We start from the raw sequence: 27436 nt of genomic DNA on the forward strand, positions 1-27436 counted from the left end.
AGCAAGGCATTGGCTACTCACACACCCCATGTCTTAATCAGTTTGGGCTGCCATAGAGCAAATTACTATGGATCGGATGGTTGAAACGACAAACATTTATTTATCACAGCTCTGGAAGCTGAGAAGTCCAAGATCAAGGTGTCGGCAGATTCATTGTTTGGTGAGAATCTGCTTTCTGGTTCATGGACTTCACCTCTTTGCTGTGTCCCCACATGACAGAAGGCGTGAGGGAGGACTCGGGGGTCGCCTCTCATGACCTCATCATCTCCTAAAGACCCCACTTCCAAATACCATTACATTGTGGGGTAGGCTTGAACATCATGAATTTAGAGGAGGAACACAAACATTCTATCCATAATATTCAATTAGCCATCCCACCTCCAGTTTGAATGGCAAAGGATTCAAGGTACACGTTCAAGAACTAGAGAACTCTTGCCCAGGAACTTTCACAGGCTTCACAGTAACTTCAAGGCCAGGGCGACTTTAGAGGAAGCGGGTGAAGTGTGAGGGAGGAGCAGAGCCCTGGTTTGCTGTGAGTGGGTGCAGGTGCACTGGCGTCTCCAGCTGGTGTCAGCAGGCACATCTCATTCCTGTCCCCTCCAATCACGTAGACAATCGTTTCTAGACAAGAAGGGCCTCTGCTGTTTTCTTCCCCTCCTGTACCTTGTAGGTACCACAATGCAAGATGCTCCCTCTAATAACATTTCTGACATTTTTAAGAAGAACTTCTCTGTGCAATCACTTTTCATAATTAATATTAACTAGATGACTGTGAAGTAGGAGAGGGAAAAAAATAATTCTCAAGTGAATGCTTTTTATACCAGAGTAAAGGACCAACTCTTAAAAGCTTAGGAGCATCAGCTCTTGCTGATGATCTTTTCTGAAGATTCCAGCTGTATTAAGGGCTGACGGTTTTTAAGCCCTGGGATGAGAGAAACAGTCTTTTTCTTTTGTGTTACTAATTGCAATTGGCACTAGAAGCTGGCTTTCCTCTCGAGACATTTACCAGCATACATTAATTGCACAAATATTTATAGATGGTTAAAGCACAGCGGCAGCTTATACCAAAAACGACATGGAACACTTGGGGGAGGGGAGGAAGCCTCTGACACATTATATTCATGGATGGTTACCCAGAATCAGCATAAACTATTTGCCCCTTTCCCTCTGCAAAAGTGTTTAAAGGGCAATGTCCTCGATTGATTTAGTATTTACTTGGCTGGTAGTGGCTACTGAAGTCTTCCTTCAAGAGCCTGTGGGTGACACTGCTTCCCCCCTCCCTCCCCAGGGTTAAAAATAAGGTTTCCCAAAATACATATGCATCTTATGGATTGTTATACCGTCAATGCTTCGAATCCTCCAGGCCACCCACATGGCATGGAAGAGATTTCTCCAATGGTAGTCCCAGATCCCAGGAACTTTGGAAAGCTACCGTGCACAAGCTGGAAAGCTTGACTAGCAGAGCCCGGGGCTCGCCATCCTGTTTCCCCAGTGAGCTAGTTGAGGGTAAAGGCCCTCATTAGATAGCCCTGTTCAAATCCCAGCTTTGGCACTTCTGAGCTGTCTGATCTTGAGGAATCTCTGGAGCTCCTGAAACCTCTGCTTCTCCATCTTAAAAGGGAACGAGTCCTATGTAGGTAGCGAGGAAATGGTCCCTACCTCCAAGGGTCTGGTGAAGAGTGAATGAGCCAATGAGTGCAAAGCTCATAGCACATCGCCTGCCACACAGAATGTGCTGAATAAGGAAGTGTTGAAGGGTGTTAAAAGGAGCCTGCCCTCAATGAGTCATTTAAAAAAGTTTAAATATATTTTATTGATTTTTTTTTTTTTTACAGAGAGGAAGAGAAAGGGATAGAGAGTTAGAAACATCGATCAGCTGCCTCCTGCACACCTCCTACTGGGATGTGCCTGAAACCAAGGTGCATGCCCTTGACTAGAATCAAACCTGAGACCTTTCAGTCTGCAGGCCGATTCTCTATCCACTGAGCCAAACTGGTTTCGGCCCAATAAGTCATTTAGGCCACAGGAAAGAGATTAGGAAAAGAGGGGGGAAAGGAAATGCAAAAAAAAAAAAAAAAAAAAAAAAAAAAAAAAGGAGGAGAAAAAAAGATTCTAATAGACAAGAGTTCTTTCTGAGGATAATGGTTGTGCATGGAAAGGAGAGGAGGCAGAATGTGGGCAGATGTGGAAAGTGACAAGTTGCTGGGAGATCGTAGGAAGGCAAGAGGGTGGAAGAGCCAGGAGCCCGAGCTTCACAGGAGGCGTGGGCAGTGAGTGTGGTGAGTCCCCTAAAAAAGAGTGCCCAGTTACATGGCAACTTCAGAAAGAACAGCAATTTTCTTCCCCAATATTGCTTCGTTAACTGAGCATTCTGTGTTGGGCAAGTATTTTTTTTATTTTTATTGTTTTGCGTTGTCATTACTGTTTCAGTTTGTTCTTTGTTTTGCACCACCCCAGCCCTCACTCTGCAGAGTAAACGAGCTAAGGAGGGAAAAGCTCATAGCACAGCGCCTGCCACACAGAAAGTGCTGAGTAGGTGTTGGAGCCTGCTTCCGCTGCCATGGCTTCCTCTCTGCCCCGAATGCCCAGCTCATAGAGCTGTTGTGAGAGCCAAAACTAATGTGTGGACTTGGAAGAAAAAGTTGGAAACCAGCTATGATTTCACTGAAAGTACAAATCCTCCAACACAGTCCTTTTAAATCACCTTTTGGGGAACAGAAATTGTGATTTTCAGCATTTTCACTCTTCTCCCCAAGCCTCTTCCCAGCCTCAGGAAACAATCAGTACATCTACCTGCCGAGGCCATAAACTTAGAAGGCACCTCTCTGTCCAGTCCTTTCTCATCTTCTCACTTCGAATCTGTCGGCAAATCTGCTGGCTCTGTCTTCAAGACAAAGCTCACATCTAACAACTTCTCTCGACCTCCACAGCCACTCCAACCCGTCTTCATCTCACCTGGGCCACCGCTGCAGCAGCCTCTTGCCTGGGCTCCCTGCTTCTACTCTTTCTCTTTGGATCCATCCTCCAGAATCTTCTTTAAAAGGGTTTATGGGATCTGGTCACTTCTCTGCTCCAATCTCTCTCAGGTCTTCCCCTTTCATAAGAATTAAACCCAAGGTGCTCACCATGGTTGAAAGCCCTACATGACCCTGTCTGCTTTTCACCCTTATTTCCTGTCATCCTGCTCTATAGCGCTGGCTTTCTTGATGTTTCTCAAAAATGCCCAGGTGGTATCTGCCTCAGGGCCTTTGCACCTGTGACTTGCTCTGCATAGAACCCTCCTTCTGCACATATCCACATGGCCCACTCCCTCATTCCACTCTGATGTGGGGCTTAGAGAGGCCTTTGTCCTCCCAGCTATTTCACCTAACTTAACCTGCCCCTCCTCACTGCTCCTGAGCTACTTACCCTGCTTTATCTTTCTTCATAGCACTTCTCACTATATAAAGTTATATTAACTCTTTGTTTTCTCTACTAAAATATAAATTCTTTGAGGACTACGAGTGTTTTATCACCTGCACTGTTTCTGTACCTTGTTATTTCCCTTTAGCTGTCTATCATGGTTCGTTGAAGACTAGTGGTAGCTTCTCAGGTTGGTGTGCTTTCCTCAGAAGGCTAATTAGTGCATTTTTATATAACCACCCACACCTTCTATAGCTTCATGTCTGAAAGAGAAATTGGTCTTCAGCTCCCACAAGACCTGCCATAACTTAGAAGAGAAAGTGTGAACCAACTGTGATTTCACTGAAAGTATAAATCCTCCAACACAGCCCTTTTCAGCCACCAATGGATCATGTAGCCTCAGGAATGAGAGGGACCACTGTTCTGTTGGGCCTATGGCTGTTCGGTGCTGGTTGATTATTTAAGTATTGGTACCAGGGATTAGATTGTGGGCATCTTGGGCTGGGCACGGGGGACATTGTTTAGTTTACTTTATATCTCAACTTCCTTATCCTCAAAACCCTGATTGAGAAGAAAATAGCCTTGTACCCAGCTAAAAAAACGACACTACACAGATCAATTTGCAGGTAAAAGTGACAAGAGTATTTTCCCAAAGCAGATGGTATCAGATGCTAGTGGCAGCCACCTGTCCCCTGCATGTTAATCACTTCAGTGCTAGGGGTCTACATAGGCCAGAAGTGCCAGAAATTAATGTCCTCAAAGAGCTTTGTGATACTATTAGGGAAATGTGACCAAAAAGCCTAAAACAGGTGGGCTGAGTGTGTGGGTGAACGGACACAGAGACGGACAGATGGATGGATGGATGGGAAGTCCATCTGTTTATATTACTGATTTATAGGTATTTTCCCCAAAGAAACACAATGTTAAACTGATTTACTTTGTCCCACGTTTGGTTAGGTTTCTGGATTGTGATGATGGTCTGTGGGCAGCATTCTAGTTCTCAGGTGAGTGGAGATCAGCACAGCCTTTCATAAACTACTTAGAGCAATAACTAGTAAGAGCTGGTTAAAGGACAAATGTAAAAATACTAAAGACTATTTTCAGAGTACTCAAACAGTGACCTAAACAAACATACAATGAAATATATTCCAAGAAATTATTTCTGCTAAAACAACCTGTCCTGTGCAAATGTGGATGATAATCTAATCATATCTGCTTGTCTGAAATCCAGCTGTGTTTTCTAAATGAAGGAACCAATAATATTTGTACTGTGCATAGGGGGCAAAAGGGAAGAACAGGGAAATAATCTTTGTTCAATGCTTATTGTGGGTTGAGCACTATGCTATATGCTTTTTTAACTTTTTAAAAAATATTTTTTATTGATTTCAGATGTGGAGAGCAACTACAGTGTTTGGACAGGTTCAAGCCTCGGAATAATGAGAGGACACAATCCTCTCATGGCCACGTGCAAGTCCCAGCTTGGAGGGCAGAGCCCTCCCAGCACAATTATAGCCAAAAGCTATAGTGTAAGCTTAACCTGATCGTTCAAACCTGTGGTCCCACGTGGCTGAGTAATGTGGGCTTGATAGAGTTCAAGTGCATGTAGTTGAGTAGATTCAAAACCCATCAGAATGTTGTAAACATCTTGACCACGCCCTTACTTTGCCTCGTGGAATCTGGCTATACAAAAAAGACACGGCTTGTAGTCTGTGGTGCTGTCACTAGCTCTCCATCAGAGAGAACAGTGTCCCATCCAGACCCAGCTTTCATTCCCTTGTCTGTCTTTTCTCAAACCTTCACCACCCCCTCTCAGGTTCACCAAACCTGGCTGAGCTGGCTTGGCACATATGGGGCTGAGTATGCTATGAAAGCTCACCACATTCAGAGAGGAAGGGAGAGGGAGATAGAAACATTAATGATGAGAGAGAACATTGATCAGCTGTGTCCTGCATGCCCCCTACTGGGGATGGAGCCCACAATTTAGGCATGTGCCCTGACCTGACTGGGAATTGAACCATGATCTCCTGGCTCATAAGTTGATGCTCAACCACTGAGCTACACTGGGCAGGCCTCACTTAATTTTAAGAAGATCCTGTGAGGTCAACACTACCCATTCCATTTTGAAGATGAGGAAACTTAAATTAGTCCAGGCCACTCAATGAATACCTTGCAGAGTTGGTTCCAACTCAGTTACACTAGTAATGAAAAAAATTAAGTTTTTGTACGTTCATTTCTAAAGGTGATCAAAGAAGATAAAATTTATTAGCCCCTTCCTCTTTCACTATAAAAAAATATTTTAATTGAATTTTTCAAATTTTAATTTAATTTAATTTTATTTTTTAGAGAGAGAGAGAGAGAAGAAGGGGAAGAAAAAGAGAGCGAGAGAGACATTGATCAGTTGCCTCTTGTACACTTCCCAACTGGGATTTGAACCCACAACCTGTTTATGTGCCATGACCTGGAATCAAACCCATGACCCTTGTAGTACAGAACATCGCTCTAAAGCAACTGAGCCATGCTGGCCAGGGTCCCCTAAAATTTTTAATATAAATGAACATATGCCAGAGGCCCTATGGTAGCCAAGTCCCACTCAGCAAGTTTAAGAGTGGCCATTAATGCCGAAACTGGCTTGGCTCAGTGGATAGAGCGTGGGCTCAGTGGATAGAGGGTCCCAGGTTCAATTATGGTCAAGGGCATGTACCTTGGTTATGGGCACATTCCTAGTGGCGGGTGTGCAGAAGGCAGTTGATCAATGTTTCTCTCTCGTTGACGTTTCTAACTCTCTATCCCTCTCCCCTCCTCTCTGTAAAAAAATCAATAAAATATATATTTAAAAAAATAATAAAATAATAATAATAAAAAAAAGAGTGGCCATTCACGTTAGCCTGCTTATTTTGCAGGACTGTTGGGTGCTATGCAGGAGCCACTCAGTGTCACCCTGTTGATATCTTCATTACGGATGATAAGAAAGTCTTCCTGAGATCCTTGGCCTGTACACATGTGTTGGAGAAGCCAGGCTTTTGTTTCCTCATCCAGCATAAAGGAATCCTTCCTCTCATCCCCAGGAGGACAGGGGAGGCTATGGATGGTGGAAGCAAGGGAATCGCTGCAATGGGAGTCATGGCAGGTCAAGGCTGGGCTGCCCCTGTTCTTAATAAGTCATTGTGACTACGGTCCAGAGTCTGGCAGAATTTTTTTAAAAAAAATATGGATTCTTTTCTTTTCCTCTAAACAACTAGAATGGCAAGGGCGGGCCTGCCAGTCTGTGCCAAGCCACAAGAAGATTAAAAGCCAGGGAATTCCCCTGGGAAACCAGTTTTCATTTCAACTTGGGGCAAGGGTAAAAATCTGTCCTAAGCTAGAAGTCAGGGAACTTCCTGTTGGTTCACATTTCAAACAGAGCTTATGTATGAATCTGCACCCTGGCCCTGGAGCACAGAGTGAGCAGGAGGTAAAGTGGGAAACCCGGGGAGAGGGCTTTTTGCTGAGAGCTGAACCAGGGGCCTCCTGGCTTCCAGTAAGTACTGTCCTCTGTGCTTCGTGTGGGGTCTCAGGCCGTGGTGATCTGGAAGCTTACCTGCCCCAAATCGCCGGTATGGGCTCTTCATAACCTCCTGGCTCGGTACAGTCGGGAGGGAAATAGGACCCCTTGATGTCACACTCATCCAAGGCCAAAGGACATTGCAATGGCCAGGTTAGGCAACAGCAGTGGGTAGATTCTCCTGCATGAGATCAAAGAGCTAAATCTGAACGGCTTTCCTGTGTGGAGGCGATGCTGAGAAATGCACGCAGAACTGTGAGATGATTTCATTCTTTTTTCTGAGGTGGGAGGAAGAGCCAAGTGGTTGAGACTCTCAACTTAGAATCCTGACTCTGCTTCTTGGCAGTTCTGTGGTCGAAGACCAATTGCTTAATCCCTCTGGTAAGTGCCCTCACCTGGAAAATGGGTGTTGTGTCATTGCAAAAATAGTGTAAGCCTTAGAGTGCTGTTATGTGATATATATTAATATATATATATATATATATATATATATATATATATAATGCTATTTCATAGGTATGAGTTTGCTTGTATTACATAAGCATTGTTGTAATATATTGCATATATATGTACACAGTGGATTTCATACATATATACATATACTGGGTTTCATATATAATTATATTTCACATTATCTCTATAAATTATATAATAAATATATTAAAAAGCTAATATATGTATACATATGTATGAAACCCATTATACAAGTTTTCCTTAGAAGTACCTGGAATGTAGTAAGTACTCAGTAAATGCTAGTTATTATTAAACAACCATAGAATCATGGGATAGCTGAACTACAAAAGACCTAACAAGTAGCACTTATTGAGTACCTATTAGATACTGAATGCTCCTCGCTAGATTATCTCAAGTGATGCTGATAGCAATCCTATGAGGGTGTTAATATTTTATTTTCATTTTACAGATGAAGAAACAGGGGTATAGAGAGGAGCTATAATGTGCCCAAGATCACACCTCTCCTAACAGATGGAGATGCATTTAAATGCAGGTCCCAGAGTTAGCAGTCTAACCCAGCACACCCTACTGCCTCATCTGCCTTCTCCTTTTGTGGTGGGTGGAGGAAAGAGGGAGGGGTCCCCATGCTGGACTGGAAATGTCCTTGGACGCTCTCTTGCATCGATAGTGTGCAGGGGGAGGAATGCTGGCGGGAGTGTCTGAGTGAGCATCGGTGTAGGGCTCTGCTGGGAGCCTACAATCTGGCTCTTCTGTCAAAGGCAGGTCTTCATTTGTAAAAGGGGCTACCTTCTAGGATGAGTTCTGAGAAGCCAAAGCAATAGCGTATGCAACATTTCTAATCTATAAAGGCTCTACGAATCATTGCTTAATCAAGAAAAAAAAAAAAAACACCAAAAAAACAGATGATTGGCTTTTTAAACCAAGAGCTTGCTGTAAGCACACTGCTTGAAAATATCTCGCCCTCAGCTAATCGCTCCTGCACAGTCCTGTCATCTGATCTCTGAACTCCAACACTCACTAGGCTAAATGTCCAGAGGGAGAGTTGGCCAAGTTCCAGATAGATGGATGGAAGGAAGGGTGAAGGGCTGAAAACCAATGGTCCCAATTCTGCTTAGGCAGTGAAATCCCTAAAATTGGAAAGAACCTAGTGGATTAGATGCAAAATCTCGGGTAAATTTTTAACTGTCCATGATTTGGGGGGGTTGGACAAACACAGGTATGGTATACTGTTCTTTCTCATACAGAATTGCTCTTCCAGGGACTGGAGGGTTTGGCCTCGGGAACCTGGTGCCTTTCTCGGGCATTCCAGCTCATTGTACCGGGCCAGGGCCAAGGGCAACAATTCTTTGACAGATGCTTTAAGATACCCCAGAAAGGTCTTGGTGGTTATTTCCCTTGCTGTTGGATTTTTTGTTCACGTGATCATTACCGTTAGTATAGATAGAGGGATCCCTCCACAGAGAAAAACTGTTCTCTGGTCCTGGAAGCTGTGAGCTCAGCATCCAGAAAAACCCCCACTGGCCTTCAAATAGCTCTCTCATGCTTCTGACCAGCCAGCCCAAGTAGACTTTGGGAATTTGTGGTCTTAACCTTAAGACTGTCATCGCTGCCCTGTCCGGTTGCTCAGTGGTTAGAGCATTGGCTCATGGACCAAAGGTTCCGGGTTTGATTTGCAGCCAAGGGCTCATATCTCGGTTGCAGGTTTGCTCCCCAGTCCTAGTCAGGGCTTGTGCAGAAGGTAACCAGTGGATGTCTCTCTCTCCTCCTCTCTCCCTTTCACTCTCAAAAAAAAAAAAAAAAAAAATCAATGGAAAATAATATCCTCGGGTGAGGATTAGAAAACAAAGACTGTCAGTCATTGATGCCTTAGGAGGAAAGAATGAGTTCATGCCGAAGAAAAAGAAAAATGAGGAAGGAGAGGGAGGAATGACACCGTGCCCAAGGGCAGCAAAAGTCCCTTGGCCTCTTCCCATTTTCCTGGGACTGTCCTGGCACTGCCCTGTTCCGGGCTTCCTTCTAGGGTGTGAGCCATTAATTCAAGGTAAAACATTGGCCATCCATTATTTCCTGTTCTAAAGACCTCACCTGCCCCGTAGCCCTTTACCCTCCGGGATTCCCCTTCTCTCAGGTCCCATAATGGTCATGGGATTGCTGGCAGAGTGTCCAGGAAAGAGTCCCCTCTCCGGGTCAGTGTCACCATGTCAGCCTCAGTCCCCAAAGCCAGGCAGCCTTGGGAACGGGCCACTCAGGGCTGGGGCAACTTCAGCCTGCCGTGGTCCTCGCTTGTAGGTTCCTGCTGGGGAAAGTGAGTTCCTGGCGTGGAAAAGGGCTTATGCCGGGCTTCCTTTCAGCCAGAAATGCTTTCTCAGCAACGTTTGATCCATAGCATCCTGCCCTTGCCCTGTTCTTATCTGTCCTTCCTGGTATTGCTCTGCCCCCAACCCCCCAGGGATTCTCTCTCTCTTTTTTTTTTTAATGTATATATATATATTTTATTGGTTATAAAGAGGAAGGGAGAGGGAGAGAGAGATGGAAACATCCATGTTAAGAATCATTGATCAGCTGCCTCCTGCACACCCCCTACTGGGGATTAACCCTGCAACTGGTCATGTGCCCTTGACTAGACTCGAACCTGGGATCCTTTAGTCCACAGGCTGACACTCTATCCACTGAGCCAAGCCAGCTAGGGTGGGATTGTCTTATCGGAGCAGGAGCAAGGTCCAGGGAAGACAGCTTCTTCAGTCATCTCCGCAGAACTGACATTTGGTGAGCACTGCTTCGAAAGATCCTGTTGCCATAGCTACCATCAGCCTGGGTGGGGGAGGAGCCAGATAACCCATCTCATCCACATGCATGAGCACCATCCTGATACTTGATGATCAAGTGGCTAATCCATAAAGCATCCTGTTGTGTGGGGACTAACAGCTCTGAATTCTTCTTTTTGACAGGTGAGAACAGCCAGCCACAATGGAACCCAAACCTCGGAAGAGTCCAGGTACCCAGGGGGAATACTCTTAGAAGGAAAAACCCTTTAATTGAAAATGAAAAACAATTCCCATCAACCCAACCATGATACAGAAGATGGTTTTAGTGGGGATAACACGTGGCATTCTGGGACAGTGATTCTTGGTTTGGAGAATGTAGCAGAGGCCATTGGGTTCGATTAATTACTTTGTTAAGACCTCTTCTTGCTAGAAACTTGGCATTTTCTGATTTTCATGGACAATTTGTTCCATTTGTTTCATGTTCCATTGTTGCTTAGAGATGATACTAACAACAAACTATACCCAGAAATGACTGGGGAAGATTTCCTTAATTTGTCCAAGGCCCTACAATTATTAAAGGAGCTGAAACTTGTTATATTTTTCCTTCAGGTTTTTTTCCTTTTCCTTTTCTTGGGGGGGACTTGGTGGAAAGGCTGCAGAAGGAGAGTGAGGACAGCTGTCCAAGAATCACTGACCACTAGCATAATGGTCCCATCAGCTGCTTTACCTGACCCAGATTTTTTTTTCACTGGATTTAAAAAGAGCTTTAATTCTTTAGTAAAGGCTGCCTTTCCCCAGACCAAGAACAAATTAGAACTATCGTCTGGATATGAAAGCAAAACCAAATTTTGTTGAAAAATTATTTTTTAAAAATATTTTTATAGATTTCAGAGAGATAAGAAGAGAGAGAGAGAGAAACATCAATGATGAGAAAGAATCATTTATTGGCTGCCTCCTGCAAGCCCTACTAGGGATCAAACCTGCAACCCAGGAATTTCTGACAAGAAATTAAGCTGTGACCTCCCGGTTCATAAGTGGATGTGCAACCACAGAGCCACATCAGCTGTGCTGAACAATTATTTTTTTAATTTTAACATTTAGTTATGTTTTCTAAATAATGAAAGTAGTTTATAGTTCTTGTAGATAGTTTGAAAAATATAGAAAAAAAATCAAAACTGCATATAATTTCAACACTTTCAAAGAAACACTTAAGCCTGACTGGCTTGGCTCAGTGGTTGAGCATTGACCTGTGAACAGGAAGGTCATGGGGTTTGAATCCCGGTCAGGGCACATGCCCAGGTTGAGGGCTTGATCCCCAGTGTGTGGGGGTTGGGGGGGGTGTGTGCAAGAGGCAGCCAATCAATGATTCTCTCTCTTCATTGATATTTCCATCTCTCTCTCTTTCTCTCCCTTTCTCTATGAAATAAATAAAAATATATTTTTTTAAAGAAGAAACACTTAATATTTTGGAAACCCCTGTAACCACTTTGCCACCACATTTTTCATAGCAGGTGGTCTCACGTTCATTTGCAAAGCCAAAGGGCAAGGCAGGATCATCTTGCTCCTGTGGCCGGTGGGTCAGCAGGAAGGGAGACAAACCTAGAGAGCCAGCCGAGTGCTTCAGAAACAGAGGACCCAATGGGTGTGAGCTGGAAGCAGGTGCCTGAGTGAAGGTCCCCCTGTGGGTGAATAAGAGTCACACACTGGTCTTTGGCCCCTTTGTTTTCCTGGCCTATTACAGATGGGTGTTGTCGTTTTTTTCCCTTAGCGGACTAATTTGAAGACTTTTCCAGAAGTAAACAATGTTTTCCAACTAAAGCAGTTCTTTTTAGAAACTCGCTGGGAACAAACTGAATTCTGTTCACTTTCTTTTATTAGGCAAACAATTTACATATTATTATGAAAATGAAGTCTGCAAACAAGGTTACTTTATTAAATCACCACCTCCTCAGCTTTTCTCCTCAGCAGTAAGTACTCACTCGGGTTTTAACAGGCCTCCCACCAACCTCCTGAGCAAGTTTTCAATGCTTCCTCTTCCTCCGAGTTTAACAGAGATGTAAAATGTTTTCATTTTTCAGCCCTCTTGGAAAAAGAGGTTTTTTGTCCTGTCAAGGAGTGGAGAGACGGGCTTTAGTCTTTCCTATTACAAAGACCACCATCACCGAGGTTCCATTCAAATCGATGGGTATGTATCCAATTGAGCAGAAGTTTTTAACATCGGTTGCATGCAAACTGAAATTGAAGTCATTATTGAAAGAAGCAAGGCCTGCACCAAAGGATTAGTAGTCAGGGCACATGCCTGGGTTGCAGGCTTGAGACCCCTGCAAGAGACAGTCCATCAATGTTTGGTCCCACATCAATGTTTCTCTCTTTCTCCCCTCCTCACTCTAAAAAAGTATCAATTTAAAAAAGGAGCATAATATTTGTTGCTGAAAAGAAGCCAAACGGGGGAACATGTGGGTAGAGATAGCTAAATAATTATTCCATATTGAATAGTCTAGTTGGTAAATTATTCATTAGAATTTAGTTACAAAAGCTATCAATGCGCTTAATTTAGCGGTGAGAGAGAGCAGATGAAATCACCATTCCATAAAGCTCAGATAGGTTTAAAAAAAACGTTGAGGTTGAATTTTTTGTCTTTAAGGAACTATGTACCAAAAATTTAGAAACCATGATAATTGTGGAATCAAGGTTCCAAGCAAAATGGGAATGTTTGAATTACGTTTTATGCTGAACCAAATATTTGATGACCCAGATCTAAACTTATTTTCTAAAATGATTAGGTAATTTTCAAAACATTGAACACACAAACCTCAAGTTTGACTCCATTTGAATCCTAACATAAAACAAGGAGTCGGTGTTCTTTCTAATGTTGTGTGTGTATCTGTTTGATCCTTTTTGTCCATGTCGAACAGAAACTCCAGTGTAGACATTGGCATAAGTAGCCACGAAAAGATGCGATCCGTACAGAAGATGTTTAAGTGCCAGCCCGAAGAGGTGATGTCCATCAGGACCACTGGCAGAGAGTACTTCCTCATTGGCAGCGACAGGTGAGTCGTCAGATAACAGTGTCACCCGGTTGCCAAACAACAAGCAAGCAAACGAAACCATTTTAAAGCAGTGAACAATAAGCATACTTAGCACAGACCCCCTTCCACACCCTAACAGTCACCATCACCCCAGATGCATCCCATGTAATAAAAGAAGCCAATTCACAGACACCTGTACAAGTTACATGTATTTGGGGTGGAGGGCTGTGTTCATCCCTGAAGGAGTCCTCAGTTTTAAGAAGGTGCCTTGTGGGCTCTTTGGAGATGATTATCTGCTTACGGGGAGGCCAAGGTTGGAGGAGGAAGCCATGCAGAGGTGGGCAGCGAACGCTAAAGCCAAAGTGGGAACAGCCTTAATCTGTCTCAGATCCACCCCAGAGCAAAAAGCTTTCTTCTACATTGTCCTGAGCATCAACAGAAAAGAAAATGGGATTTATACAAACTTTTTAAGCACATTCTTCATAAACACACACAGGGAGGCACACCTGGCTGGCTACACCCAAAAAAATGGTACCAACAGGTACAGAGCCTGCTTAGAACACAAAAGAAATCAGTGTCAGCACTACAGCTCCGAACCCTGTGATTACTATGATACTGTCCCTTTCTCCTTTCCCCCCATTTCTCTGAGCTTTCCTCGCAGAGGAGGCCGGAGGGTTAATTCTTGTGTGTGAGGGTGGAGGAGGTAAGGAGCCAGAGGGTCATTCAAGCTCCTTCGAAGAAAAAGTCCTTATTTCCCCACTACCTGCTCCCACTGCCTGTTCCAATGGTAATAAAAGAATCCTCCTCCGGTTCACAAGGAGCAAAGGCGCAATTGTTGCCACATGCCAGCTTCAAGTGTATTCTAACCACAGGGAGAAGATTAAAGACTGGGTCTCGTTCATGTCATCATGCAGCCGGGATGTGAAAGCAGCACGCCAGAATGCAGAGGTGATTGTGGCTCACAGAATGACAGGGAACCTGGGCACAACCTCCTTCTCAGGAGACAATGGGAGCTTTCCTCCTGCTCCTCCTTGGCAACTGGCATTAACACAAGGAATAAATAAGTGAGAGAATGTACATCCTTGTTATTTTTATGATTACCAGGAGGGAAAAAATACTTTTGTGTTTTGCGCTAAAATAGAGACACTTCAGATTTCCATTGTGGAGGTGGGAGGAGTGAAAATTAACTGTGGCATTTCTTAATAGTCGCCGAAACAACAGTATTTTCCCTCATTGTTATTCGAGGTACAGAACAGCTCCCTTTGGAATGACTAAGTCTAGGGTGGTTTCTATAGAATGCTTTTCCTTTCCTTTGCATTTTCAATACGATGTCTCCCTAATGTAAGGACTAGTGACTTGAAGTATTTTTGTTGACGTCCTAAGACCCTTTGCACAGGTCCTTTTGGTGGGCAGACCTTTTTTGCATGAGACTTTGGTCTCCAGGTATTGTCTTAACATGTTTTCAGGTTGTTCTATGCTTTCCAACAAAAGCTGAAGCCAAGGCAGAAGAGAAAGCATGGTGTTTCTACAAATTGACTCAAATTATTAGAACAAAGGGGGGTGCAGAGCACCATAAGGTTGAAAAGACAGGTTGAGGGAAGTTTGGGGAGTGTCGACAGCCATTCTGAAGATTTGGAAACAGGAGGGAGACAAGATCACCGCATGTCTTAGGGAGAGAAAGCTGGCCAACGGAACAAACGTTAGTGATGAAAGACCAGAGGCAGGGAGCCCAATGATGAGGCTATTGCCTCATTCCAGACAAGGGATCCATCATGCCCTGATCCCAGTATCCTTTTTCATAAGCAGGAGACACTCTCATTGGCTGCTAAAAGGCCCTCTTCGGACCCCAGCCCTCTCCTGGGTTATTCTGGCACATCGGAAACCATCGGCTCCACCACGTCCAGAAATACTCTTCCAGACATGGTAACCAGACTCGCCTCACCTCTCTCAGGATCCGATGCATGGGAGACAGCTGATGCCTCAAGGGTCTCTCCAATGGATTTGACCCCTTCCTAACCCACCATAAGAACAATTCTTAGCCCCAGGATTTATCCTATATATAGTCTGTTGGCTATATTATAGATAAGCTTTACTGCTTGCCCTGCCTACCTCTAAATGAATTCATTCATTTTGGATGCTCCTCAATACACATCTGGGCATTATTGGAAGAAGCTACCCCCCCCCCCCGCCCCCCGCTTCCAACTCCTTCACCTCCCCTAGCTAAACCAAAGGCAGGTTAATAACCTTTTCCTTCCTTTCACACAGAGGGCAGATTATCTCTGCAAAAAAATTGCCAAAACACCACTTGATTTCCTGCCATATCATCTGTGCTCCTCCAAGCAAAATTAGAATCTTTATTAATTTCCTTCATTTTCCTAGATCAGTCTTACTTCTGTGTGTGTGTGTGTGTGTGTGTGTGTGTGTGTATGATTTCATCTTAATTTCTAATAATATTTAGTTGAAGAAAAAATACATCTGTCCCCTGGAAGTGATTTGTAATCATCCTCTCATTTGTGTCTTGCATTTGTGGTCTTTCCAGCTTTGGATATTATTTAAAAAATGCGTTGAGTGTTTTCATCTTCTGCCACAAATACTATTATGTCTCTTAGAGATGTAACCATGGACTTCCCCTTCTCCCTGGGTACCAGACACATCTTAATATGGCACAGCCTCCTGTTTTTATCTAGCTGGAAGCTCTCCAACTATTTTAAAAGCTTTTTGTGGCTTATCAAGCTCACCAAACCAAAACCTCAGTTGGTGTTTGTGGGGAAGGTGACAGGAAACAGCGTTGGGAAGACTAACTGTTTTCAGTAAATGCCTCTTGCTTTTCACTCATGCTGCCCCTTCTTCTCCCCAAAGATAATGTTATTGGTCATCTCACCTTTTCACACTATGTATTCAGTCCAGTGGTTTTTAGTCAGCTCCAGCTAAGAATACCATCTGCATTGCTGGGATTTATTGTTGTTGTTGCTATTGCTGGTGTTGAAATTAAATTAGATCCCTTCTTCAGCCCCAGCTCAGCATGATCTGGCTCCATGACCTTGGAGCTGGATAAATGGACACAAATTCAATGCATCTATTTTTTTTTTTTTTTAATCACTTCCCTTCAAGGACTGCCTGGAGAACATCCCAGGTCTTTTTAAAAACCTCTGTTCTAAGGCATTGCTCTTGGGAGAATTGAATTGTGCCAACTATTTCCCTGCCATGCAAAGCAGCTACTTTAGTAGAGTTTCTTGTATGTATTGGGGAGGGAAGGCAGTAATTGGTTGATCCTAGATCACCCTGAAGCCTGTAATTCATACTGTCACATGACCAGCACTACCACATTGCATTGCTATGAAAACAATAGCAGTATGTGAACAGAACACAAAGGAGAAATATTGAGCAGGAAGAGGAAATTTGCAATGTTTTAACTCTGGACTAATAATTATCTTCTCAAATGCCTTAAGTGAAAACTAGAAAAAAGATGGGGGTGGAGGACTTTGGCAGAGCTTGGTGACTTAGGATGCCACCCACTGAGAGAACCACTTGTTTTAAATTACAGATCCCAATCGTAGAGAAAAGCCTGAAAGATGAGCTCATGTGTTCACATTGTCAAGGGTGACCCAGACTCAAGAGATATCTCCGGGTTGTGTAGGATTCTGGATGTAACCTTAGAAGACCCTCTGATCTTCTCAACCCAATTCATTTGTATGGATTTCCCAGAAAGCATGTGCTTTAATTCTGTCTCTTACAAAGAAAAAGCAACACATTCATTCTGTCTTCATCTCTTTGTCCAGAATTTAATGGAAACAAGTTCTCCAGGACTCAGACAAGCTCATCTACTACATGATTTCTCACCAGAGACCACTCAAGATACGGAAGAAGAGAGTCATTATATTAGTCCTCGGAGTATTCTTTTGGAGGTAACCCTTTCCATTTATTAATCATTTATCCCTTCTAAAATATTTGCCTGAGCCCCTGCACTGTTCCTGAGGCACTAGGCTGGTTGAGTAAAACACCGAATCAGCTAATCAGACATGGGTGATGTGCTCAATGTTCCTATTCAACCAGCTGAATAGGAACCAACCACCACACAAGACGAAAGGGCTCCATGCTGAAGAAAGATGTTTACAAAATGCCCAGAGTGCACGAGGGGTGGAAGGCAAGGGGACTGACTTCCAGACAGAAAACCAGGGAACATTTCAGGCAGATGATATATGACTTCACTTGATAGGCAAAATTTGGACTTGGGAGTTGACTTGGGGAGACTTTCTGCATCCTGGGCAGAAACAATAATATGAACACAGGTCCTTGGGTGATAAATGGTTTGGTGTGTATCAACTAGTCTATTGATCTACTAGAAGCCCCTACTGAGTGCCTTTTACATGACTCTGCCCTCAGAGCTCCCAGCCCTTCCAGTTATCACACATGACAGTGCTGTCCAAGAGGCATGGTCAACAAGCTCTGGAACCAATAGAAAAAGCAGAGGTTTTCTCTCCCCTGGAGTCAGGGAAGGCTTCCGTGACAAAAATCCACTTGATAGGTACACAGTAAATAGTTCAGTTGGGCTGTAACTTAGAGAGAATGGCATAGTAGGGAATATAACAGGAAAAAATGAGCCATGCCAGAATGGGGAGTTGACTTTATTCTGCAGACAGCACAGAGGCTGTGGTGGTCTCTTAGGAGGGCAGTGGCAGGACCTGAATTATCTTCTAGTACTATCGACCCAGAAGCTATATATAATTGAGGTGGATGATGGGCAGGCACTTGTGTTGCTTTGCTATCTTAGCTATTATAAATAATGCTGCGATGAACATAGGGGTACATTTATTCTTTCGAATTAGTGTTTTGGGGTTCTTTGGATATATACCAAGAAGTGGAAGCTAAAAGACCATTTAAAAAATTAAGTACAAAACTGTGCAATAGAATTTCAGAGAAGGGAGAGATTAGCAGTGACTGAGGTAGTCAGGAGGGGCCATGGGACCTCAGCCAGGCCTGAAGACACTTCTTTAGGCAGAAGAGAAAACGGGCATTCCTGGTAAAGGAAACAGCATGATCATGGGTACTAGAAGAGCATTGGTAGATATGTAGTGAGAAGACTGGCTTGACTGGAATGAACTCTTCCAATTATGAGTTGATGCTTAATTTTTTAGGTAGGCAATAGAAAGCCCTAAGGGTTTTTGAGAAACCATTACCCCCAATGAATGCTTTAGTTCTGAAGGATTTGTTGAGAGGCTCTCTAGGGTCTGTAAAACTCTTTATTGACTTTTGAAGCAACTTGGATCACCCTCATTATAGTAGCCTGAGGCCAGCTCTGTATCAGAGTCTTTGACCCAGCCAGGTGACATGATTTCATAGTGTCACTGGTTGGGGGAAAGAATTCATGTCATTAAGTGCCTGCCAAGGAAACAGAAAAATCAACAGCAATTTAGTCACAATAAAACACTTTGGAAGGAGCATGGGGACCAGGAGAAGAAATGGACTGAGTCTGCCAGCGCTTTCCTGGATCAGTCCCTCAGAAAGAGCACTGCTGTGCATCCAATGGCGGATGCATTTCCTAGGTTAGGGCCTAGAACCATCATGGACACCTGGCTTATTGGTAGACTTGCATCCTTACATTTATTCCTCTTGTCCATAGCTGGATAATATCATTGCTGCCAGTGAATCTGGTGAACCCATTGAACTTGGTAATCCAGATCAGGTCTCTGAAAGACTTGAGCGCCATTACATGTCAATGAAATCCTGGTAAGTAAAACTCCCACATTTTAAAAATAGATTTGGGCTAATGTATGGTTACAGAAAATCACTATTGAAATGTTAATACAAAGGTATTACCATCAACCAAATTCTACACATTCAGTGATTTCAAAACAGGATAAAGTGAGAATTGGCTTCTCTCCCCACAGAAAGCCGTTAATGACATCCTCGGGACTTTTTTCTGTCTCCCGAGGAAGTGATTTTCTAGTTTGCATTTCTATCTCTCACACTCTCACTTCCATCTCCCAAAACTCTCAAGGTGGAGAATTATTTTAACTCCATATCCACTTTTAGATGGAGAGTTTGTTGGATTTGATTCTGTGACTGTGATGTGGATGGTTGGATATACTTCAACATCTTGTTAATGTTCACACGACTGTTAGGTGCATAAATGTGGAAGTTGTCAATAGATATGCTTAAAAAAGGGTTTGTGTTCACTTCTTATCCTCTAGCTTGTTCAAAGAGACAGCCGATGAGTCTGCTAATAGCAAAGAGGAATCCCAGGCCCTTCCAGAGACCCCGCTCAGGGGGCTTCATCTGCAAGAACAAGGTTCCAGGAGTGACTCTTGCCTTCCACCTGCCAAAACGGAAGCCCAGACCATGAATGGCAAAAAGGGGTCGACCCCACTAACTGTTGTGCAACTGTCCATATTAATCAAGTAAGGTTCTAATTTCTCAAACTTTGTGGGCCCTTAGAGCAAGACAGCCTTCCTTTCTTACTTAGAATTCAAATTTTAAAGAAATTCCTAAAATATCTCAAAGTCAGCCAAGAATATGACCTGCTTCCCCTTGTCACTGATGTGGTGGCCAAGGTATAAAAGAGCTGAAAGCTGAGCTCCCTGGGTGGTGGGTGGCATTTTCAAATATTTTGTCAAATTCTTCATTGGCTTGCCTCTCAAGCCCTGGATCACACTGATGTGGGAGGCATATCACCCAGCTTTTACTGTTAAAATGTTGGTCATGCAAATCACAAAAGGTTTGATTCTCTACCAGGAGAAGAAAGAAGGGAACATTTAGGTGTGGTGATGCCAAGGGCATTTGATGAGATTGTCCTCAGTTTTAACTCTTTCAGTGTCTTCTTCATTCCCAGTGGAGAAATGTGCAAACTGACCTGATATGGACAATTATATAATCAATTTAGCCCATTTTTTCTCCCTTCTCATCGTCTCCCATCCACCACCACATCCCAAGAGGAGTGGAGGAGGGCATCTATGGGTTCTTTTCTGTAATTCAAATTCATATTCTTCTCTAAATATGTTGGACAATCTTTAGCTGGACAAGGCCATCTCCTATGTAGGAGGCTAGAGTTTACCCAGAAAGTACCATTCAGAACCAGGGATACAGTAGTTGCCTGATTTGACCTTTACCAATGTTTTATCTCATAGTAACATTCCTGATGAAAGCCACGTGGAGAAACTGAATGTGTTCCTTTCTCCTCTTGATGTCACCAATTACCTGGATCTCACAGAAGCCACAGGTCTGATATGGTGAGTCAGAGATCCGAGGGTTATTGATGACAAACTCGGTTGGGAGATATGAAGACAACATTCATACTTTGAAACACTGTAGGTAGCAAAACTGCCTGGAGAGCTTGGACTGTCCTTTTGCTGTTGTAGCAGGTCTTTGATTGATGCTAAAATAAAGATATTGTTGTGTGGGAGGGTCAGCGGGAGATGGGTGGGTTTAGGACTCAAAAGTCCAGGAAGGAGCAAATTTCTAACTTTTTTCAAGGTGAGGAGAAGTGGGATGGAATACATAGGCCTAAGGAAATTATCCCAATGAATGAGCAATGAGTATTTGTGAATGAACAAAGTTAGTGAGGCCGACAAGAATCTAAAGTCTAAAAGGAAAAGACATATCAGGGTCTAGACTTCGAGACACCAGCTGAAAACCTGCTGGTCAAGGACAGACACAACAGACCCTGTGACAGAGAGTTTTCTTGAAATAATCACAGTTCATTTGATTTTAAGTCTCTTAAAAGAATTTGTAATTCATTCTGATGGGAGACTATATTTCTACAAGGGGAGAAAGACCTTCAATGTAAATAAGATGTTTCACACCAATTGCCTTACACGTTCTATAAGGGGGCAGGAACCTCAGACTTGCCTTTCCCCCCATTGCCCACAATCTAAGGCTCAATAAATAACTGATTAAAACAGTGGACCTCTCTCTGCCTGGGATTTCTCATTCATTAATTTGTTTATAGTATTGTTTATTAGGTGTTCATAGTGTAATCATTATGTGCTCACTTTCAGTGAATATGTACTTACTGAGCACTTTTTGTTTACTTGGAGTTATGGGGTTATAAATAATTTTTTAAAAAGGTGTTAATGCCATACTTCTGGTGAAAAAAACAGCCACATAAACAAGTACATATAAAACACATTTATTTTAATATACAATAAGTGAGTGCTCACACAGTGCAATAGAAACCCAGGGGTGGGAGAGGAGCGGTTAATTAGAGTAAGGGAAGTGGACCATAGGAGGGCGTTGTAGAGGCTTTGGGGGTGGGGGCGGGGGGGCAGTAAGACTCCCACAGTGGGGAAAGAGGAAAGAATATTTCAGACAGAAGAAGGAGTTCAACTACTTCAGATGTGGTGCAACATAGCTAATGAAACTAGTGGTAGTAATGATGGGATAATTAGACAGAGGGACCCATCCGTGTCCTGCCAGTGAGTGTGGTTTCATGCTTGTGTCCGACGCTGTATTCCCCTTGCAGTGTGGCTGCGTGGGAGGGACCCCCACGCCTGGGGTGTTTATTTTTTCACGGAGACCACCTTTTGGCCGTGAATGACCTAAAGCCCCACAGCCTGGACGAGGTCTCCTTATTTCTCAGCCGGTCCATCCAGAAGGAGGTGAGTCCTGCTGACTGGCCCTGCCCAGGGCAAGTCAGTGCCAGAAGGAACAAGGTCAAGGTCTTAAACTGAGTGTGAACTGTACTCTGACTACAAATAAGACTCTTCAATCCTCAGCCACCATGTGTAAATAAGAGACTAGGAGTGTAAATAACACTTCCTGTAATATATGCAAATAACAGAAGGTTAAATAGGGCCCTTTCATGTGAAGTAATTCGAGGAAGAGGAGACTGAATGGCTGGTCAAGACTTCAGACACATGATGCGGCATAAAGAGCTTGCATTGGAACCAGACTGGCTCAGGGTTTGCATCCCGTCCTTTAATCAATTTTTTTTTTTGCCTCAATTTTCTCTAATGTAGTGATAATATTAGTTATTGGTGAATTAAATGAAATAATATATCTAATGTGCTTACAACAGTGAATGGTACCTATTTAGTGCTCAGACATAGTTCTGCCTATTAGTATAGTCTCCATGTTGTTCATGCCTTCCCTTGTCCATTTTTATTTCTGATGAGCCACGTGACCTTGGAAAACACTTTGTTATCTGGGCATCAGTTTCATCTCTCTAACGTGAAAGAGTTGGTTTTCAACTGTGCTTCTTGGCCCCTGAAAATGACAGGAGAGGAGAGGAGAAGAAAAAAAGGAAAGGAGAGGAGAGGAGAGGAGAGGAGAGGAGAGGAGAGGAGAGGAGAGGAGAGGAGAGGAGAAGAAAAGTACAGTATAGACCTTCAACCAGATCAGTCTACATTTACCAGTTATCTTTTTTATATGTTGAACTTTCCTGTTAGCTCTCCTTGAAGAAACTTTTTTTTTTTAAACCACTGTACAGGATGATCTCTTAAATTTCCTCCATCTCTAAGAGTTTATGATTACATGTGTCCTATCACACAATAACCTTGTTGGCTAGACAGATTGTACCACTTCTATTATCTAAATGGGAAACCAGTAAGATTGTGTGAATTGTCTAAGATGCATAACTAGTTAGTAGGAGAGCAAGGACTCATTTGTTCATTTATTCATTCATTCGCTCACTGACTATTTATTGAACATCTACTGTATGCTGGCTGTAGGTGCTCGAGCTACAAAAGAGGCCTCAGCCTGAGCTTAAGGAGCTCACAGATTAGTGAGAAATCAGGCATCTTATGTGCTAGCTACTATTCAGTGTGTGCCTTGAGATGAACAGAGAGCCATGTCAGTGAAAAGGGAGAATGGAGTAAATCTGTTTGAGGGAGGTCAGAAAGGTATCTTAGAGAAGGAGGTGTTGGGCTTGAGTTTCAAAGACTAGGGTTGGCATTTGTGCGGTGGGTGGGCTTTCAGGGGCCCAATCCAACAATCAGGTACCAATATTTCCTCTGCGAGACACCCATGCTGGGGCCTAGGGTTCAATAATATCTTCTTACCAAACTATGCTCTGACCCACCAGCTCCGAAGCCAAGAGGAGTTTGGCCTGGAAGTAGCCCAAGGAAAGGATGCTTGCCTGGGCACTGTATGCAGTTATGAAGGCTGCTTTTCTGGATTGTGGAGTCCCCTGCCTGGGAGGGGACAGCAGCATTCCTCCTGTGCTCCATCTGCCTGACCCCTTTTTCTGGGGGGACAACCAGATGCTTCTGAGAAATCTGGGTGCTCACCAGCCTGATTATTTGGATGACCAAAAACAAACAAACAAACAAACAAACAAACAATAAAAACACCTCCCTTCTCCACCCTTACCATTCCTGGCTAATTTCTCCATGTGAAAATGGATATCCAGTCCTTTTTAAAAATTCAAAGATCTGGCCTCTGGAAGGAAAAGGAATGTTGGAAGAGGGGAGATATGGAGGCAAAGGCAGAGCAGCCAAGGGTCCCTATTTTAAGCACCTGAACGAAGCAGATTGCCCCTTCTTCCTTGAGCGGACTCAGCTGGGAGGTGGGGTGGAGCTGGATAAAGACAGTGAGAGGAAAAAATGTGAGATTTTTCAATGGAAGGGGAGGAAATGCTAGATTTTGCAGGAGACACATCAAACTTCAATTTTCTCCCTATTTTGTCAGGAGCTTGTTCTGTCTGGTGATGTCACTTCTGTTCTTTAGCATCCAGAGGCTTTTTAATTCTTGGTACAACTGGGCCCGTTGGGCACCATTGATGCCATTTAGAATCTGCCCTAAAGGCTCCAGACCTTGGATGCCAGACAATAAAACTCCGCTTTCCACCTAGAGATACCACCTCCTGTCCTCCTCTGATTGTAGTTCATCACAGGATTTTTTCTTCAAAACCTGCTTCGAAGGGTGTGAATGAGGACATACCAAGAACAAACAGTCCTGAGGACAATCTTTAGTCATTTAATTATTTTCTTGCTTTTGTTTTAGAAAGTAAAACTCACCATAGGCCGGATCCCAAATTCTGAGAAATTCCACGCCATAGACTGTACATGCACCTTAAAATACCAAGATGTTGTTCCTTTTGAACTGGGAAAGTCTGAACTGGAGAGGACACTGAAGAGGAGCCCAGCCATTAGAAAGGGTCATCAGAAGAGAACTGGAGAGTAACATGTGGGACCCACCCAAGGGGTGAGGATAGGACCCGGACTCCGGACTGGACTCTGCCACTTATTGCTGTGTGATGCAAGGCAAGTCAGCACACCTCTGAATTCCCACATCTGCCTCTTCACCATGGGATTCACTGCGCCCTCGCTGGCAATTGCATCAGGGATGTGAAGAGGGCCAAGTGGGAGAAAGACTACGAACACAGTGAAAATAGAAGGCCTTATCTCAGACTTTGTTCCAAGCAGCACAGACAGAGATTGGGCAATTCCCTCACTGAGAATGTGCTGTGTGCCCTGTGAGGTCACAGTCCACACAATCTCTTCTTTGTTAGGGAACATGCTGTTGGAAATACTCATTCCCGGAAGGCAAGATTCCCAAGAGAGATGCGATATCATTTAGCCCTCCCAACACCTCCTGCTACTCATCATGCCTGTGGTCCAGAATGCCGAGACAAACTGCAACACACACACACACACACACACACACACACACACACAACACACTCACACACACTCACATTCACAACACACACACACACACACACACACACTCACACACACACACACACACAAAGAAACAATAAAGAAAAAAAAACCAGAATGCTGAGACAGAATGGCCTCTTGAATTCAATAATTATCTCACTTTTTTTTTTTTAAAGTAACTATCTTAGAAGTTACTATCTTAGAAGTTAAAGCAGTTTTAGGTCATATCCAGCAAAGACCTCCTTGCTCTCTAACTAGTAAGAGAAACTACTTAGCACTTCTAAGTTTGGAAGGTCTTAGCTAATTGATGCATTCATTAATTGATCCTGGACGGCCATAGAATCCAATCTTTTTTCAATAGGTAGGAAAACAAAGGCAGAGAGCCAAAGGACTAACCCAACCTGGGGATTGTAGAGCTACAGGGGGCTTCAGAAAAGACAGGGTGGGCAAAAAAGTAGGTTTACAACGGTTCATATAGAAAAGAGTACAATAGTTAATAAATAATGAGACAAGAATAAACTCAGCTGGGAGTTTGGCTTACTCCCAACTGTAAACCTACTTTGCCCACCCTGTGTATTTACCAGCTGTGATTCTGAATGGGAGGAAATGAAGGCCTCGAACATTTAACAGTCTACTCCTTTATGGCTCCCAGTTTCACACCTGCTGGTGGCAGAACCGAGAATCTAAAACCAGCTCTGAGAATTAGGTGTCCTGACCCCCACTTCGTATTTGGATTTAGGTTTGAAAAGGCCTTCAGCATATAGAAGAGACATTCAAATTCAGCTCATTTTCTGTAAATGAAATCTTTACCTAATGACCAAGGATTGGGCAGGATCTCAGAGCCATTCATTCTCAGTATCAACTCAGGCTAGATAGTTCTGGAAAACAAAAGGTTTAAGTGAACTTTGCACTCACAGGCTGAACTCTGGGGCTGGCCTGCCTAAGTTGGAAGCCACTAGTCACATGTGGCTTTTTACATTTAAACTAATTAACATTGGGTAAAAGTTGAAATTTAGTTTCTTGATTGCACTAGCCACCTTTGAAGTGTTCAGTAGCCCTATATGGCAGGAGGCTACAGCGTTACACAGCATAGAATATGTCCATCCTCATGGAAAGTTCCAGAAAACAGTGCTGCTCTAGAGTTTTAAACTTCCAACAGGGGAACAGGTCACATCTGCCTCGGTCAAAGCATTATTCTATTTTGATAGTGATTCCAAATAAAATATTCACATCAATGATTTTGACAGCATTTTTTTTTTTTTTTTTTTTTTTTTGACAGGGTAAAATCTGATTAACTTAAAACCAAGCTGAGGGCCCAGCCGGCATGGCTTGGCAGTTGAGCATCAACCTACAAATCAGGAGGTCAGGGTTCGATTCCCGGTCAGGGCACATGCCTGGGTTGTGGGCTCGATCCCCAGTGTGGGGCCTGTAGGAGGCAGCTGGTCCATGATTCTCTCTCATCATGGATGTCTCTCTCTCTCTCTCTCTCTCTCTCTCTCTCTCTCTCTCTCTCTCTCTCTCTCTTTCTCTCTCAGTAGGGGGTGTGCAGGAGGCAGCCAATCAATGATTCTCTCTCATCATTGATGCTTCTATCTCCCTCTCCCTTCCTCTCTGAAATCAATAAAAATATATTAAAAATAATAATAAATACAAGCCATTTTCCAACAATTAATGGATTTCTCAAGAGAGTCAGTATTGACTTAGGAGTAGTTATGAGGATGCAGAAGAAACACAAGGTCTAAAACTCTTTAACAAAAGCCTGTGACATATGGGAAAGAAAAGAATGAACACGCCAAGGTCTCGTTTACCCGCTGTCATTGGAGAAGGCACCATTTTGTAAGCTTAATTTTAAAACTATGTTCATTGTAATCTTTCTGAAATTTGTCAACATGTTCTTGCCTTCCTTTTCAGTGTCAAGGGGATGGGCATGATTTCACCCCACTCTTAGATATTCCGTATGAAGGACTGTTTCCCCCTCCACCAGTGGTCCAGGACTGCTTCTGTGTATGCTGCGGGCGGGCCAGGAAAGCAGATGATGCAGCTTGTTCTAACCTAGTGGTTGGCAAACTGTGGCTCGGGAGCCGCAGTTTGCCACTCTGTTGACTAATGAGTTTGCCAACCACTGTTCTAACCACACATACACTATGAGTGTGGGTATAAGAGGATTCATGAGTAAAGCTCATTCATTTCTGGTGCAGGGTTTCTGTGACATTGATTTGGGTGCACAGTTATCTTGACGATGGTGTTGATGGTACTGTCAATTATTTGTATGCCTCTTGGTTCTCAAGAGTGTTCTGGATAGGTGAGACCACTAGAAAAATGATTGGGAGCCAAGTAACACTACTATATTAAAAAAAAAGAAAAATTAACTTCCAGTGTGTAATGATAGAGGAGTTTAGAGAGGAGAGAGATCATGATACTCCTTGTGACCAACAGTCAGGGAGCACACACCACTGAATCCTACTGCAGCCATGTAAAACCAGGGCTGTCACTACTCCCATTCTTTTGGAGGAGGAAACTCAAGCCAAGAGAAGTTCAATAACTTGCTCAAGGCTACAGCTAGTGCATGAAGAAGCCAGAATGTAAACCAGACAGTTGCCCTTGGAGGCTACATTGAACACTTCCTGG

General features: G+C 43.4%; 1 protein-coding gene across 5 annotated transcripts; it reads left to right on the forward strand.

The window, feature by feature from the left end:
• Positions 1-6735: 6735 nt before the first annotated feature.
• Positions 6736-24817, forward strand: PLEKHS1 (pleckstrin homology domain containing S1). Of its 5 annotated transcripts, XM_045582123.1 has the most exons (14): positions 6736-6919; positions 7227-7324; positions 10366-10412; positions 12061-12149; positions 12261-12367; positions 13098-13232; positions 14084-14159; positions 15015-15134; positions 16991-17116; positions 18832-18938; positions 19403-19609; positions 20336-20437; positions 21670-21805; positions 24150-24817. In XM_045582123.1, exons 3-14 carry the CDS (start codon positions 10385-10387, stop codon positions 24327-24329), a joined length of 1413 nt encoding a protein of 470 aa, XP_045438079.1. In that variant the 5' UTR covers positions 6736-6919; positions 7227-7324; positions 10366-10384; the 3' UTR covers positions 24330-24817. The 5 variants fall into 5 exon arrangements, with proteins under 5 accessions (XP_045438079.1, XP_036294993.1, XP_036294991.1 ...); XM_036439100.2 differs by lacking the exons at positions 6736-6919; positions 7227-7324 and adding an exon at positions 10033-10183 and having other exon boundaries at positions 19403-19594; XM_036439098.2 differs by lacking the exons at positions 6736-6919; positions 7227-7324 and adding an exon at positions 10034-10183.
• The last annotated feature ends 2619 nt before the right edge of the window (positions 24818-27436 follow it).

Source organism: Pipistrellus kuhlii, unplaced genomic scaffold, assembly GCF_014108245.1.
Source record: "Pipistrellus kuhlii isolate mPipKuh1 unplaced genomic scaffold, mPipKuh1.p scaffold_m20_p_15, whole genome shotgun sequence".
In the NCBI taxonomy this organism is placed as follows: Eukaryota; Metazoa; Chordata; class Mammalia; order Chiroptera; family Vespertilionidae; genus Pipistrellus; species Pipistrellus kuhlii.